Genomic DNA, 16,626 nt, shown 5'->3' with positions numbered 1-16,626 from the left:
GCAGTTTTCTACCCTGACGTTATTGTAAATAAACAGTTATATTCAGTCAATATCATAGACTGTATAAATAATATAGATTTATAGAAACTAGCTGAAAGAAGATATATTGCCACCTGCTTTGGAGGAGTCAGAAAGACTTCATCAATGAATAGATTCTCCCCCACTGCTTGTACACTGGGACAAGGACGGGAGTCCAATAACACAACCTAATAGAGCTCTGAAATGTACAGACTGTTAGGTCATCACTGTCCTCTGTGTCTCTGTCTCCAGTTCATTGCATTGGAGAACAAGGAGCAGCTTCCTGTTGAGATCAAACCCCACACTGTCCCCGAGGACAAAATCCTCAAGTAAGTCTCTTACCTCATGAGCTTCACACTCAGCATCTACAGAGATAAACCACAGCTGTGCAGAGCAGAGAAGCAACAAAATGTATAGAGTGACATATAAGCACCATTTTAGGTTAAAATGTACAATCAATTAATTGTTGCTTAAATTAATATTTCTTTGTACTGGGGTCCATAAACAGTCCTAAATTACATAATGTTGGTTTGAGTGGAAAACTGAGAGTTGACTGCAATACTCTTTACACTCTTTGAGTTGTGCACACAATTTGGCCAATATTTCATTAACCCCTAGGGACAGCTTTATTATTAAACACACTTATATCGTCTTGTGCACAAAATGCGCTTTAGAAATCAAGCTTTAAAAAGATATTATACATTATTATTATTTTCTACTTTCTTTTAGTATTTTTTTTCACCAACATCAGTCCTAATCATAAATATCAAATATTCATTCATTCATTCAGAATTTGGCATGATGCAACTATATTTTCAAATGTAAAAACAAAAAACAAAAAAGAATTCTTTTCAGTATATTACATGCTAGAAAGATTATTACTATGTTGATTATGACAGCCTGGCATATGTCAATTATTAGCAGCAACATTGATTTTTATACATTATTATACCACACAGTCCCTAAGGGTTAATGTGGCCCTCAACATTGAATAAATAAATTAACAGTAAATGTATTTACTGTATCCACTTCAAAAAATCTGAACTATCCCTTTAATTAACCACACTATGTGGAAAAGTGTTTCTGACCCGTTACGCCTGTTTTCCTCATCATTTCATGTCTCTGTGCTTTCAGGGTTTACTCTGACATGTCTCAAGTCATAAACAACCTGACGCATCCACGCTTCCAGCTGACAGAGGACGAGGAGGAGGCCGACATCATCTGGAGATTCGATCACATCAAAGACTACAGGTCAGCGACACACAGCATACATCCACACACTGCTTCTGGCCCAGCGGTGCTCTTTCATCAGTCAGACAAAATATAAGATCTGCTGTGGGAGTTGAGCTCTGATGCATGATTTATTGGTAAATATTAAGAAGATTTATCAGAAATAATGCATGGTACGCAAGGTATAGAAATGCCAGAAACAAACCCAAAAAAAACAAACAAAAATTTAGGCCATGTTTAGAAGAGAACAGCTGTACCTAAAATGATGATGGTGGTGATGATGATGATGGTAATGATGACATGATGACGGTGATGATGGTGATGATGGTGATGACAGTCATGACGTTGATGGTGGTGATGATGATGATGATGATGTTGATGATAATGATGGTGATAATAATGATGATGGTGGTGATGATGGTGGTGATTATGATAATGGTGATGATGACGTGATGATGATGGTGATGGTGATGGTGATGGTGATGATGATGATGATGATGATGATGATGGTAATGAGAACATGATGACGGTGATGATGATAGTGATGATGATGATAATGTTGATGATTATTGTTGTGGTGATGATGATGATATTTCAGGCAGTGTGTACGGTGATGATCTGGTGGAAATTGCTGTAACAAAAGGCTCATAGGCAGAGAGTGTCTTTGTGGTTACATAAGAGCTGGTAGGTTATAGTAGTTACAACAAACTGTATTTATTAGGAGTTTATAATTTTACATGAGAAAGGCACAAAGTGATGGGGTTGTCGGCCAGCGAAGAAATCCATTTACCTTACCACATTTCACCCCCTATAGCCTAACTATTTACGTGCCTATCTCTCCCCTAACTGGCGGGAAACCCCCTCTCTTTTCACACAGTATGATCCTTTACCAAATTGGTCTTTCTCCTAGACTAAGGTTTGGGAAAGTACCAAGAACGTTACCACATTGTCACTGTGTCCCTACCACCAGAACGAACATCTACTTTTTGCCAGTACAAGTTGTTTTTCACATAGTTGCCTAACTCTGTCATGAGTTGTTTATCCCAATCCTTACAGGTGGCACAGAGTGCAATTGCTTCTCCTTATGCATGAATATTACTGTCCAAATGTGTATCTCTGAATAACCCCCAACATTAAAAGAATATAATTGGGAGAACAAAGTAGCATGTGGAATGTACTCAGCATGTAGCATAACCCACGCTATATCCCTATTAAAATCTTGAAGGTAGAATTATTTGTCATTTTTTAAACTTTGTTTAAACTTTGTTTAAAAAATGAAATTACATTTGTTCTTGACCCTGCTGCATCTTTGGAGTTATAGGATGAGTTGATTAAAATCAGCAGCTACTACCAGATTCCATCTGGTTGCTCAGACATGTTGCTGCTGTTGGCATCATGCAATTCCTGCAGTGCATTTTTTTGCATTAGTGTCCTTTTAGATGCGAACAAGGTCTGCCAATCCAGTGCAACAGCTTGATTCAGAATGTTAGGGGTTAACCATGTGAAGATGTGTGCAGAGTAGTCTCACTTTGTCCCCCAATCTCCCTTTGCTGAGAGAGCCTCAATCACATCTCATCCACTTTATTCTCCTGCAACCAGACATTAGTCAGAAGAAGGCTTGGTAGAGGAGCAGGCTTGGTCCAAGTCAAGTCAGCCTCGTCCTGATGCCGGCTCTCCTCCCTCTGTTCGTCTTTCAATTTCAATTTCAATTTCTGACTGTAGCCCTGTGTTTTCCAGCTCACTGACAGAGATACTTTAATGTGTACAACAAGCAGGGGACAGCAGTAGACCATCCATCACTCTTTGTGAGGGTCAACCAATATTGGTTTTTCAGGGCTGATACCAATACTAATTATTAGTATCTTAATGAGACCAATAACTGATGTTTGGAAATGATATGCATTTACATTAAAAAAAGAAAATCTTTCTGTCAATATATAGAATTTGGAACATAACAAACTCCACAAAACTTTGTTTAAAAGCCTTTAGTAAATCAAAGTGGAAACGTTCAGCATCATATACAGCAAGTTCCATGCAACGTTTTTATAAAGTTCAGTGAAAACTTAAATAAAAAATGAATAAATAAAAATAGCTCCCTGAGGTTTTACAAAGTAAAAGGTTCTCCCATGCTGACACTTTCTTTGTATGTATTGCAGACTGCCTTCTCTGCTTTTGGCTCAGTGTAATATGCACACCTTTTCATTAATTACTTTTATTATCATCAAAATAAAACAGCGATACAGATAAAAGGCAAAATGCCAAATATTGGCCTTGATAATTAGCCAGGCTGATAATCTGTCAACCCCTGCTTCTTTGTGTGTTTGTAAAAGTACATTTCAATAGATTTTTTACACCATTCAGCTGGAATTCTGCTCCTACAGAGGTGCAGGTGAACATTTATGTTTCAGTGTTTTACATCTTTGGCATTTTGAATGCTTTTGATATTAATCAGCTGTACTGAGGGAGTGATACTTTAGACTGTAACCTTTGGGTGCCGTCAGCAGAGGGCCCTCTGCGGCTGCAGCAGCGTGTGTGCACATTTCTATGGAGTGGAGTTGCATATAACACTTACATGGTGGGCAGTTATTGACTTAATTATTTTCCTTTTATATTCAGTCGGCAGTGGATAATGCAAATATGATGCTTTTTGAGGATGGTTTTATTTTTACTATTTATTTATTAGACACTTAGTTGAGTTTCAAACAATCATTTACTCTTTATCACCATACAAGAATAATGAGAGACAGAGAAACAGAGAAATGGAAATAAATGATAAATAGAAATAAATAAATTAATTAAATAAACAAATAATAGACACAAAAAATAAAAATGGAAGCAAAATTAGAAATTTATATATATATTATATATATATTATATATATATATAAATAACTTGTTCACTGTGATATAAAGGAAATGCTCCATTTAAAAATTTAAATTCCACAGCATGCATTACAGGACAACAGGAAAGTTACTTTTATTCTCATCTCTTATTGTGATCACTGTTCTATGCTGCCATATCACTGATTGAAGTTTCACTTTAGTGTCAGGATATTAGAGTAACCTCTAAATATGACTAATGATAAACCCACAGTTTTTGATATGTTTGCTCACATATGAAGTGCTATTTTTCCTGCTGCAGAACTTCCTGTCTCACTCGTATGGCAGCCTAAAAAGTTTGCAGCCTGAGAGGCAAAACCCAGGGGAAAAAAAATCATTGGATCTTAGATTCACAGCTGATGAGGAAGCTTACTGCTGTGAGTGTGTTGTTGTTCAAGATTATTCAGTGACGCCCTTTGCATTTCAAGTCCTACTTTGTTAAAAGTTGTGAGAGGAACTTCTTCCAAGAATTTGAGAATTGCTAGTTCTCTGAAGAAAATACAACCACGGTGTGATAGATCAAAACCTTTAATGCATGATCTCATGGAGAGAAGACACACAGTAGTTCTCTGTTGACAGTGCTGCTTGGACTGGCTTAATTATCTGGTCATCTTCCACCACCACCACAAGAAACAAGACATCAAAGAACATTCCACATGAACAATAAAACAATAAACGGATTAAATGGAAAATATCAATTTAGGGGCAACCAAAATACCAAAGGATGATAAACCACCAGGTGGAAAGATATCAAAAAGATAATAACCACACCATAAAATCTTAGAGGCAGGATGTCTTACAGCTGCTCCTATCACACAGATCAAACTTGCCCAAAAAATCTCTCACAAAGTTTACATGTTATGATAGTCTGTATCCATCCCCAAAGATTCTCCAACACTAACTTATGGAGAGAATTAGGAATATCAGTGGAGTTTCAAATGTGGTTTCCAAAAGTGCCAAAATCTCACTTGAATCCAATTACAATCCAGATACGATCACCGCAGGCACCAACACCAACAACACCAACAAGACTGCCTCCAACTATGGTTAACCATTTAAAACCAAAAGGCAGTGCACATGCATCTGCTTTCCCAGATGTGACACACACCAGCTGCCGCCTGCTTTCATGGAACCAGCGTGAATTTTCTATGAACTCTACGGCAGCTCAGAACAGAACACTGTGATAAACAAGACAAAAAAACCACAAGTGCACTGAGTGTGTCTGTGTTTTCTAACCGTCATATTTGCATGTTTTGATGGTTTGCACCTTGCTGTCCATGTTTTTAACCCTTTGAAACCTTCTTGTGCTGCTCTCAGATGCCTTTCACAAGTAATTAATTTAACCCTTTAAACCTGAGCAAATTGGTGTGATTTCTGTCAAAACAATGGGGAAAAGGCAATGAGCATACTTACAAATTCAAAGTTATATATCGGTGTGTATACACAATACACTATACACAGGATGCAGCGGTTACACACAGGATGTGTTACACACAGGATGTGCTTCCTGTAACAGCGAGTTGGCAGATTGCTCCCTTGGGGTTTGGCCAATATTGAAATCGATTTTAAAAATAAATATAACGACTTTTTAACCAAGCTTCCAACAGGTATGATGTGTTTGAGTCAAAAAAAATGAAAAGAAAACAAAATCAGTTAAAATGAAAGGTTGATGTGTTAACAAACAGCCTCCCAACATCACAAATGGAGCAAAGTCAACAGAAATGTCTGTCTAGGTTTCGGCAGGCTTTTTATCTTCCCTTCCCGTTGCTCAGTGTGCTCACAGTGAACCAATCATCACAAACTTTACCTTATATAGTCGTACTGAGCTGTAGGGGCTTGGCAAAGCAAGATCTAACTCCTCCTCACTTCATGAAAAACATTTGTCTCTTGCTGCAGTGTCATGTTTTCACATGTTCTACTAGTGACTCACTCCCTTATCCTGTAGAAAGTACCGTGCAGCAGAGGCGTCTCTAGGATTTTAGGACATTGGGGGCTTAGCCTGGACCTCTTTAGGGGTGATCCTTTTTCATGAACAGGCGCTATTTTGATGCTTTTTTTATGCACTCTGGCATTATTTACCCTGATTTTTTTTAACTTATTAATAGTTGTTAGTGATCAATACTGAGCAAAAACAGAATACTTTACAACTGCTGTCATTTAACATTTATTGACTAGAGTGAATAGTCTGTCTTCTTGTTCAAAGTTGCAAAATCAAAAGTAAATTTAGTCAAGTATAAGTATTGACAGAATGGCAGATTATTAGATCGGGGGCTTTTTTTTAATCATTATTAGGGACTATTATTATTATTGTTATTTATGAGAGGGGAGGGGGTTGTGCAAAAATTGGCAGGAATTTAAAGTTCTTGAAGCACTGGTGGAGGTACTTATGGGTTTTTTGGCTTTAGGGGGGAGGGGCATACAACTTTAAATGTCTGTTTCTTGTATTTATTTTACTGACGATTTTTATAAAAAACGTGGGATTTTAAGGTATGCTTTCTTTAAAAATGTTGGCCTTTTTTTTTCTTTTAAAGTATAGGATACATCCTGTTCTCATGAAAAAGATATCTCAACAATGCCTTTGGGGAACATCTTTTAATTTGGTTTAAACATCCATTTGGACTCAACGATGAACAGATTACAATTTGTTGGTCGTTGGTCAAATGTCAAAGATACTGTGACTTTGTCTTGCTTCTCCTTGTGAACGCTATATCACAAAACAGATTTTTTTTCAAATTTGGCACATTCATTTAGACACAACAATGAGCTGATAAGATTTTGGTGGTCAAGGCCACTGTGAAATTGCATCTGTCTCATTCTCAATAACAACTCAACTCATAACTCCTGTAGGGAATTTCTTAAAAAATGTCCATGTTGAGTCAGGGATGGAAGAATTAGAATTTAGTGGTGGCACCTTTTATGACAATTTTATAACTCTGTATCTACCCAGTGTGAGCTCATACCTACCTATAGTAAATTCTTTGTTCCTGCAAGTTGTGTTTGGACAGATGGTAACTGTAGGTCCAGTGTTTTAGATACTTGAGCTCAACTGGCACCCTAAGTCTAGAAGAACACTTCCTAGAAGCAAATCCCTGTGGACATACGCAGATATGTTGGGCAACTGATAGAAACCATTTGTGTAACCAGCAAGAAGTACAAATGCCACTTCCTTCTATTTGTCCAGTGTCAGACAGCAACTTGCATGTTTCTATCCATGTCTCTGTACTGACCCAAGCACTCGTAATAAACGTTTGCTGGTTGAAGTGTCAACGGGTATCTCATTTCCTAAGTAAGAGTCATCCTAGAAATTCATCCTATCAATACAAAAGGTCAAAGGACAACTGTGACATCCTGTAACACATTTTCTTGAAACTTGGCACAAACATAAACTTAGACTCATGGATTAACTGATGATTTTGGTGGTTAAAGGTCAAGGTCGCTGTAACCTTGCATTTGTCTAATTCTTGTCAAAGTTATATGTCAAGAACGCCCTGAGGGAAGTTCTTCAAATTTTACACAAGCATTCATTTTGACTCATTGATGAACTGTTGAGAATGTGGTGCTCAGAGGTCGAGGTCACCGTGACCTTGCATTTATGTGAATGTGATAGGTGCTATATCTCAAGAAGGCCTTGAGGGAATGTCCTCAAATTTAACACTTGGACTCAAGAATGAACCAATTAGAATTTGGTGGTCAAGGTCAAAGTCACAGTAACCTCATAAAACATGCTTTTGGCCCTAACATTTTTGGCTCATGTTTCTCACAAATGTCTATTAGGGTATAATAATGAAGTTCTGGCATTTATGTCCAGGTCAAAGGTCAACTGTGACATTATAATGTTCTGTAAAAACACTTTTCTAATGTTCTAATGTTAAATGTTTTTTTGTGCTGCCTGGGGAAAAATGTGTGTGAAGCATCCATGATTTCACAGACATGGATGTAAATGGTTGGAGAAACCTGAATGGTTTGCAGAGGTATACAACTGCCAGGCAGTAATTCTAGTTATACGGTCAGTCGTCATTACATCTTCCTTTCTGACAGGAAGCTGAGCGAGCAACGACCTCATGTGATGTTAAACCAGTTTCCCTGTGAGAGCATCGTCACTGTGAAGGACCTCATGGCCGCTGTGGCCCGCAGACTGAGAGGTGGCCCGCAGCCTGATTGGCTACCAGAGACCTTCAACCTCCAGTCAGAGCTGCCACAGTTCATCAAGCGTTATCAAGAGAGACAACACAGGTTTGAGTGTTCTATTTTTAATACTTCTGTGGAATCACAAGCCTGTAGTTGGTAGTGATGGTCTGATCAGCTCTGGAAAAAATAAAGTGTGTGCGTGTGTGTGTGTGCGCGTCTGTGTGTGTTTTTCAGGGGAGAGGATAACCACTGGATCTGTAAACCCTGGAACTTGGCCCGTGGACTGGATACACATATCACCAACAACCTGGACTACATAATCAGACAAAGAGAGAGTACACCAAAGGTACACACACTTGTCTAAATATATTAAGGCCAAAGGTCATAACAACAAGGGGCAGACATGGGCTGATAAATATCAAAAGGGCATCTTTGTATATTAAGGTATGAAAGGACTCTGCCAAGAACCACAAACATATCAAGATATTAACCCTTAGGGACTGTGTGGTGCATTTAGCGTGCTTTTCATTCTTCATTTTTTGAACATTTTGGCTGTGTTCATGCATATGGCATACATTTTGGATTGTGTATTTTTGTTTAATCTGTGAATTTCAAGCTCAGCTCCTACAATAAGTCTAAAATACACTGTGGAAACTAAATTGTTACATTTAGACTGTTAAGGTAAAAAAATGCTCCATTTTAACCCATTCAGAGTTTTTTGATCCCACAGCCATCAAAGCATACAAACATGCATTGTATTATTTCTGGGTGTCATTCTGGGCTTTTGCCTTGGAATTTGTCATTTTGACTATCTTTTACCTGATGATGTCATTTTGACCAAATTTGGCATATGGAGAAAATACATGCATTACATTAGGTGCACTGTCACACTCAGTGTTGCTGCAAATCATTGACATATCCCAGGCTGTGATAATAATAAAAAAAATCTAGTTTGCATGTCATATATTGAAAATAATTCATTTTTTGTATTGTGTGTTTTTCATCTAAAACATAGTAGCATCATGACAAAAAAACTGGCATTTAAAGGGTTAAAATTCTGAAAATTCATGAATGTTTGATTTTTATGATTAGTACTAATGTTGGTTAAAAAAAAATAAACTCAGGGTGCCTGGTGGCTCAGTCGATAGTGCGGGCACCCCATGTTTAGAGGCTGTGTCCTCGCCGCAGCGGCTGCAGGTTCGATTCCAGCCTTAGCCCTTTGCTGCATGTCATCCCCTCTCTCTCCTCCTTACACACTCATGCTGTCCTATCAATTAAAGGCAAAAACGCCCAAAAAATTATCTTAAAAAAATTAAAATGAAAAAAATAAACTCAATGAGAGTGGAAAATCATATTAATGTATAATCAGTATTGTCATTCTTTACACAGACCATTTTCTTTGTAACAAAGTGCAATTGCATCAGTGCAAAAAAGATTACATCTACAAACCCCAGTTCCAATGAAGTTAGCATCTTGTGTAAAATGTAAATAAAAACAGAATACAATGATTTGCGAATCCTTTTCAACCTATATTTAATTGAATGCACTACAAAGACAAGATATTGAATGTTCAAACTGATAAACTTTATTGTTTTGTTGCAAATATTCACTCATTTTGAATTTGATGCCTGCAACACGTTCCAAAGAAGCTGTGACAGGGGCAACAGTAGACTGGAAAATTTGAGCAATGCTGAAAAAACACCCGTTTGGAACATTCCACAGGTAAACAGGTTAATTGGAAACAGGTGAGTGTCATGCTTGGGAGCATCCCCGAAGTTCACAAGCAAGGATGGGGCGAGGTTCACCACTTTTTGAACAACTACGTGAGCAAACAGTCCAGCAGTTTAAGAACAATGTTTCTCAACGTACAATTGCAAGGAATTAGGGATTTCATCGTCTACAGTCCATAATATCATCAAAAGATTCAGAGAATCTGGAGAATCTCTGCACATAAGCAGCAAGGCCGAAAACCAACATTGAATGCCTGTGACCTTCGATCCCTCAAGCAGCACTGCATTAAAAACAAACATCATTCTGTAAAGGATACTACCATGTGAGCTCAGGAACACTTGGGAAAACCATTGCCAGTTAACACAGTTCGTCCCAACATCTACAAGTGCAAGTTAAAATGCTACCATGCAAAGCCAAAGCCATGTATCAACACCCAGAAACACCGCCAGCTTCTCTGGGCCCAAGCTCATCTGAGATGGACTGACGCAAAGTGGAAACGTGTGCTGTAGTCTGACGAGTCCACATTTCAAGTTGTCTTTGGAAATCATGGACGTCATGTCCTCCGGGCCAAAGAGGAAAAGGACCATCTAGACTGTTATCAGCGCAAAGTTCAAAAGCCAGTATCTGTGATGGTATGGGGGTGTGTTAGTGCCCATGGCATGGGTAACATCTGGGAAGGCACCATTAATGCTGAAAGGTACATACAGATTTTGGAGCAACATATGCTGCCATCCAGGCAACTCTTTTTCAGGGACATCCCTGCTTATTTCAGCAAGACAATGCCAAGCCACATTCTGCACGCATTACAACAGCGTGGCTTCGTAGTAAAAGGGTGTGGGTACTAGACTGGCTTGCCTGCAGTCCAGACCTGTCTCCCATTGAAAACGTGTGGCGTGTGATTGAGCACAAAATACGACAAGGGAGACCCCGGACTGTTGAGCAACTGAAGTTGTACATCAAGCAAGAATGGGAAAGAATTCCACCTACAAAGCTTCAACAATTAGTGTCCTCAGTTCCCAAACGCTTTTTGAGTGTTATTAACAGGAAAGGTGATTTAACATAGTGGTAAACATGCCCCTGTCCCAGCCTTTTTGGAATGTGTTGCAGGCATCAAATTCAAAATGAGTGAATATTTGCAAAAAAACAATAAAGTTTATCAGTTTGAACATTAAATATCTTGTATTTGTAGTGTATTCAACTGAATATAGGTTGAAAAGGATTCACAAATCATTGTATTCTGTTTTTATTTACGTTTTACACAACCTTCAAACTTCATTGGAATTGGGGTTTGTATTTCTTTCCAATATAAATATAACAGGTGGTGTGTGTGTGTGTATTAATCAGCCTGCTATACAACGATTATACAACCTACATTTATTTTGCTCCTGGGATCACAGTCTTGCACATGCTCGCACAGTCGTTCTCCTGATGACTGCAGCAGTCCCTGGACATTCCATGCAGAAAGTTTGTCTAAGACTTGAAACCCTCCATCTCTGTGCAGCCAAACATTTCCATTACACCACACCAAATCGACCTGGAATGGCCTGTAATTGGCCAAAGTAACCTGTCACAAGCTTGATGTTCTGAAGCCTGAAAACAGATCAGAGACAAGGCACACACATCTAGTTTTCTCTCAAACCTCTTGTTAGTTTTGCCACAATATTTTACAATGTGCTTAGAGGTTATAATGGGATTTTTTCCAAATGACGCAAAAAATAACACGGCCTCTCCCAGCTTTAACAAACTCAAATATTAAAGAGTAACTAAACCCCAATTTTTGGCTTGAGTGCCACCTCCCTGGAATGTAAAAGAAAAGTCTCAAAAAAAGGGGCAGGGTTGGGAGGGAGGCTAACACACGCCCGGTCACCTACCCACCCATACGTACTACATCTTGATCCACAACACCTCCCTGCCCCCCACACATACACAAAGTAATTGGTGTGAGGATGGCAAAGGGGCGGCAACAGGGGGCTCTGTTGGTGATGAAAGCAGGCTCCTGAACACAGGAGATGCCTACTGTATTGACTTTTTTATTGACAAAAACCCCTAATCTCCTCCTCCCCACACTGCCAACATTTCTGCCAGGTCAACTCAACATCCAGTTACCAAAACAGCCCCAAACAAACTCTAAATGTTCCCTATCCTGAGAAGTGCCAGTCCCCAGACACGCTTTTGGCTGCCGACTTCATTCCTTTCTAGGACAAAAACAACCGCCAATCATGGGACATTTCAGCAGTTGCAGACACCAGTTTGCTTGTCCTCAGACCTCAGAGGATCATTCATGAGAGTACACTTGAGTTATTGTGGAATATGACTATGCACACAGTTTACATATTTCTTTGATGATAGTTTTTTTTTTTTTTTTGTGATCAAATGATTCTGGTACTCTAAAATATACAACACGACCAGGATCAGCCAACAAAAGTTATGAGCTCATAGGCTGTAAGTGGTCAAATTTTGATGACAAAGTGATGGTCCCAATGCCAGTGTTCTAATATCACTAGAATAATAGTAAAAATTGCAGTAATGGCAGCCGTTGCATTGTGCAAATATACAGTAGTTAACCCTTTGAAACCTGGAGCAACATCAATTTTCTTTTCCTGCTTTTTGATGCCTTTCATAAGGCATGGGGTTAAGGCAATGAGCAACTTGTAAATGTTTCAAAACTTGCAAAAAAAAAAAAAGAAGGGTTTGGAAAACTATTTTTACAAAGCAATGGGAAAATGTATACAGAAAAAAACAGAAAAAACTAGGGGCAAAATACATTAATAATTGTTATAAGTATATCTTTAATATTGTCACAGAATTATTTTAATTTTTTAAGCACCTTTTTCTAAGTCTTCATTTTTTTGTTTTGTTTTCCTTTCTTTCTTTTTTTAATCTATTTTTCAAGTAATTTTTTGTGCTTTTACTAATTCCTTGCTACTTTTTGGCTTATTTCTTCTTCCATAGCTCATTGTATTCTTCTTGTGTTTTTGAAAGAAAGCAAGCCATATTGCTCAGGTCTCAACGGTTAAATGATATATTCCTCTTTAATTTCAATACTAACACATAGATGTTTTATTGTGCGTGTCTTTGTTTTCCAGGTGGTGTGTAAGTACCTTGAGGATCCAGTGCTTTTCAACAGAGAGGAGGTTGGAATGGTGAAGTTTGACATTCGCTACATGCTGATGCTGCGCTCTGTGCAGCCTCTGCGCCTCTATGCCTACGACGTCTTCTGGCTGCGCTTTGCTAATAGGTACAACATACAGACATGCATACACATAGTACACGCATATATCAGAATCAGCTTTAATTGCATTCAGTGTGAACACATACAAGGAATTTGCCTCCAGATTTTTTATTGCTTTCAGTGTAGACTCACAAAAGTAAAGATACAGCTGAAGACAAGGACAACAAATCTGGAACACTATGTATATACTGTACATAAATGGATGGTATTGCAAATGGTCCTGGAATAAATATGGAATAATTAATGTAACCGGTTGCTTTTTATACAAACCCCAATTCCAATAAAGTTGGGACATTGTGTAAAACGTAAATAAACACAGTATACAATGATTTGCAAACCCTTTTCAACCTACATTCAATTAAATACACTACAAAGACAAGATATTTAATGTTCAAACTGATAAACTCTATTGTTTTTTGCAAATATTCAGTCATTTTGAATTTGATGCCTGCAACACATTCCAAAAAAGCTGGGACAGGGGCATGTTTACCACTCTGTTACATCACCTTTCCTTTTAGCAACACTCATAAATGTTTGTGAATGAAGGACACTGAAGCTCTGTAGGTGGAATTCCTTCCCATTCTTGCTTGATGTACGACTTCGGTTGCTCAACAGTCCGGGGTTTCCGTTGTTGCTTGGATGGCTTAATGTGTTGCTCCAAAACCTGTATGTATATTCAGCATTGATGGTGCCTTCACAGACGTGCAATTTACCCATAACATGGGCACTAACACACCCCCACACCATCACAGATACTTGGCCTGGAGGACACGACGTCCATGATTTCCAAAGACAGTTTGAAATGTGGGCTCGTCAGACCACAGCACACTTTTCCACTTTGCATCAGTCCATCTCAGATGAGCTCGGGCTTAGAGAAGCAGGCGTTTTTTTTTGGGTGTTGTTGATACATGGCTTTCGCTTTGCATGATAGCGTTTTAACTTGCACTTGTAGATGTTGGGACGAACTGTGTTAACTGGCAATGGTTTTCCGAAGTGTTCCTGAGCCCACATGGTAGTATCCTTTACAGAATGATGGCGGTTTTTAATGCAGTGCTGCCTGAGGGATCGAAGGTCACAGGCATTCAATGTTGGTTTTCGGACTTGCCGCTTATGTGCAGAGATTTCTCCAGATTCTCTGAATCTTTTGATGATATTATGGACTGTAGACGATGAAATCCCTACATTCATTGCAATTGTACGTTGAGAAACGTGGTTCTTAAACTGTTTGACTATTTGCTCATGCAGTTGTTCAAAAAGTGGCGTACCTTGCCCTATCCTTGCTTATGAATGACTGAGCCTTTCAGGGATTCTCCCAAGCATGACACTCACCTGTTTCCAGTTAACCTCCAAATACGTGTTTTTTGAGCATTCCTCAAATTTCCCAGTCTGTTGTTGTCCCTGTCCCAGCTTCTTTGTAACGTGTTGCAGGCATCAAATTCAAAATGAGTGAATATTTGCAACAAAACAATAAAGTTTCAGTTTCAGTTTGAACATTCAATATCTTATCTACAACGTCCCATCTTCATTGGAATTGGGGTATGTACATAAGGAAGGTGATATTTACATGTTTCCAGAGTGTATTTTAATCCTTAGGGCCCACTTTAATATTACACACACTCATATCGCTTTGCACACAAAAAAATATAATAAAAAATATTTAAAAATTATAAATTAATATCATTCTACTGTTTCTACTGTCATTTAGTTCATTTTTAACCAACATCAGTTCTGGTCATAGATATCAAATAATTATAAATTTTCAGAATTTCAACCTTTTAAATGCCAGGTTTTTGTCATGATGTGTTTTGGAAAAGACCCAGAAGACTGTCAATTCACTGGAGATGAGCAGAGTCAGTAGCAAACAAAGAGTTTATTGGAGTAGTTGGCAGTACAACAACAAACTTGAGTCAAACCCCAGATCTGACTGACTAACACTCTCAAAACATCTCTTCTTAAACTCTTTGGAGACTCAGTGGTGTCTCCACCTCCTCTGGTGGTCCCAGGAGATTCCTCCTTCTTATGTCCTTCCCACATGGCTTCGATTTTAATTGTGTCTGATCTTAACAGGTAATTTATGTATACTTTATGTATCTTCTGGCTTTCCATCTGCCCCATTATTTCTGGAGTCCTCTGCTGTATATTTTTAAAAAAGCTGCTGCAACTTTATTTGTTTGTTAGCACACAATTATCTATTCAATTATATCCATTAATGTTTTCACACAAAGGCTTACATAAATGTTCCCTTATTTGTTGACACATAGTGATTCACACAGGTATATTAGATACTGCTTCAGTGATACTCTAAATAAATTTTTACTACACACTAGGTTATATGAGTAACATTATTATGCTTTCCATTTCTTTTAAGTGTAGATCATAGCGCAGGCTAAGCACACCTGGGATTACCCGTATTTACTATGGGGCCCCTCGCCTGGGCTTCTTAGATGTTTGTTTACCACCTAGATAATCATATTATATGGTTTGACTTTCATCCCTATAGAAACAAACATGTTTACATGCTTATCAGACTTTGTAGTTTTGCACTACAGCACTCATCTTCTTGTTGAAAAAAAAATTGTCTGCCGTCGCCACTGGCCTGGGGTGCCCTGTGGTTGTGGCGGTTATGCACCCATGTGTGGACCCTGGAAGTATTTCGGTTGGGTGCCTGGAGGTGATGGGCCCCAACTAGCTATATAGTGGTCATGTCCATTGTTCTCTGCATATCCTGCCATGACTGCTTTATCTAATTAATACGAACATAAAATGATTAGTACATGTGTCTTGATTAGCCTACACACAAGTCTTTTGTGCAGTTTGCTTTACCTTATTATTCATGCACTATTCATGTCTTCCTACGTTATGTGTCTGTACAGTTGTGTACTGGGTTAGTTGTTCAAGGTTTCATGTTTGGGATGGTGACATCATTCAGCTATTTCCTTCTTGTGTCCATGTGCATGTATACACTCACTGCTTCACAGTTGAGGCTGATGGCTTTATGTGAGTCTCATATGTGCAATAGTCGTGCATAGGATTTAGCTCGATGTTAACATTTTGTTCCGTCACTTAGGGGAACTGTCCCATCATCATCATCATCATCATCATCATCATCATCATCATCATCATCATCATCATCATGCACAATGGCCCTTTTTATCACGATTTGCACTAGGGGGAATATTCAGCATGATATAATTAGCAGTAATCCTATCACTAGCCCGATGGATATTCCAACTACTCTGAAAATCTTGGTTAAGGATAGACTCTGTAACCATTCCATCAGTGTGGGGACTCTTGTGTTCCAATTAGAGTCCCTGATGTGCCGGTTGCGCATTACTCTCATATTGCATAGAGCTTTAGTCAAGTTACCGTCATCTCCTTTGTGCATGGGGATGATCATACAGCAATCAC

General features: G+C 38.6%; 1 protein-coding gene across 1 annotated transcript in view; it reads left to right on the top strand.

The window, feature by feature from the left end:
- Window positions 1–16,626, top strand: part of ttll12 (tubulin tyrosine ligase-like family, member 12) — a 35,799-nt gene that overhangs the window by 5,325 nt on the left and 13,848 nt on the right. Inside the window, exons 6-10 of the mRNA XM_042510926.1 lie at window positions 271–347; window positions 1,153–1,269; window positions 8,166–8,360; window positions 8,490–8,601; window positions 13,073–13,224. Coding sequence (XP_042366860.1) covers window positions 271–347; window positions 1,153–1,269; window positions 8,166–8,360; window positions 8,490–8,601; window positions 13,073–13,224 — 653 coding nt within the window. The remainder of the gene's footprint in view (window positions 1–270; window positions 348–1,152; window positions 1,270–8,165; window positions 8,361–8,489; window positions 8,602–13,072; window positions 13,225–16,626) is intronic.

The sequence above is a fragment of the Plectropomus leopardus genome, chromosome 22, assembly GCF_008729295.1.
Source record: "Plectropomus leopardus isolate mb chromosome 22, YSFRI_Pleo_2.0, whole genome shotgun sequence".
In the NCBI taxonomy this organism is placed as follows: Eukaryota; Metazoa; Chordata; class Actinopteri; order Perciformes; family Serranidae; genus Plectropomus; species Plectropomus leopardus.
The sequence above is the reverse complement of the archived record's forward strand: the minus strand, read 5'-3'. Positions and strand labels throughout refer to the sequence as shown.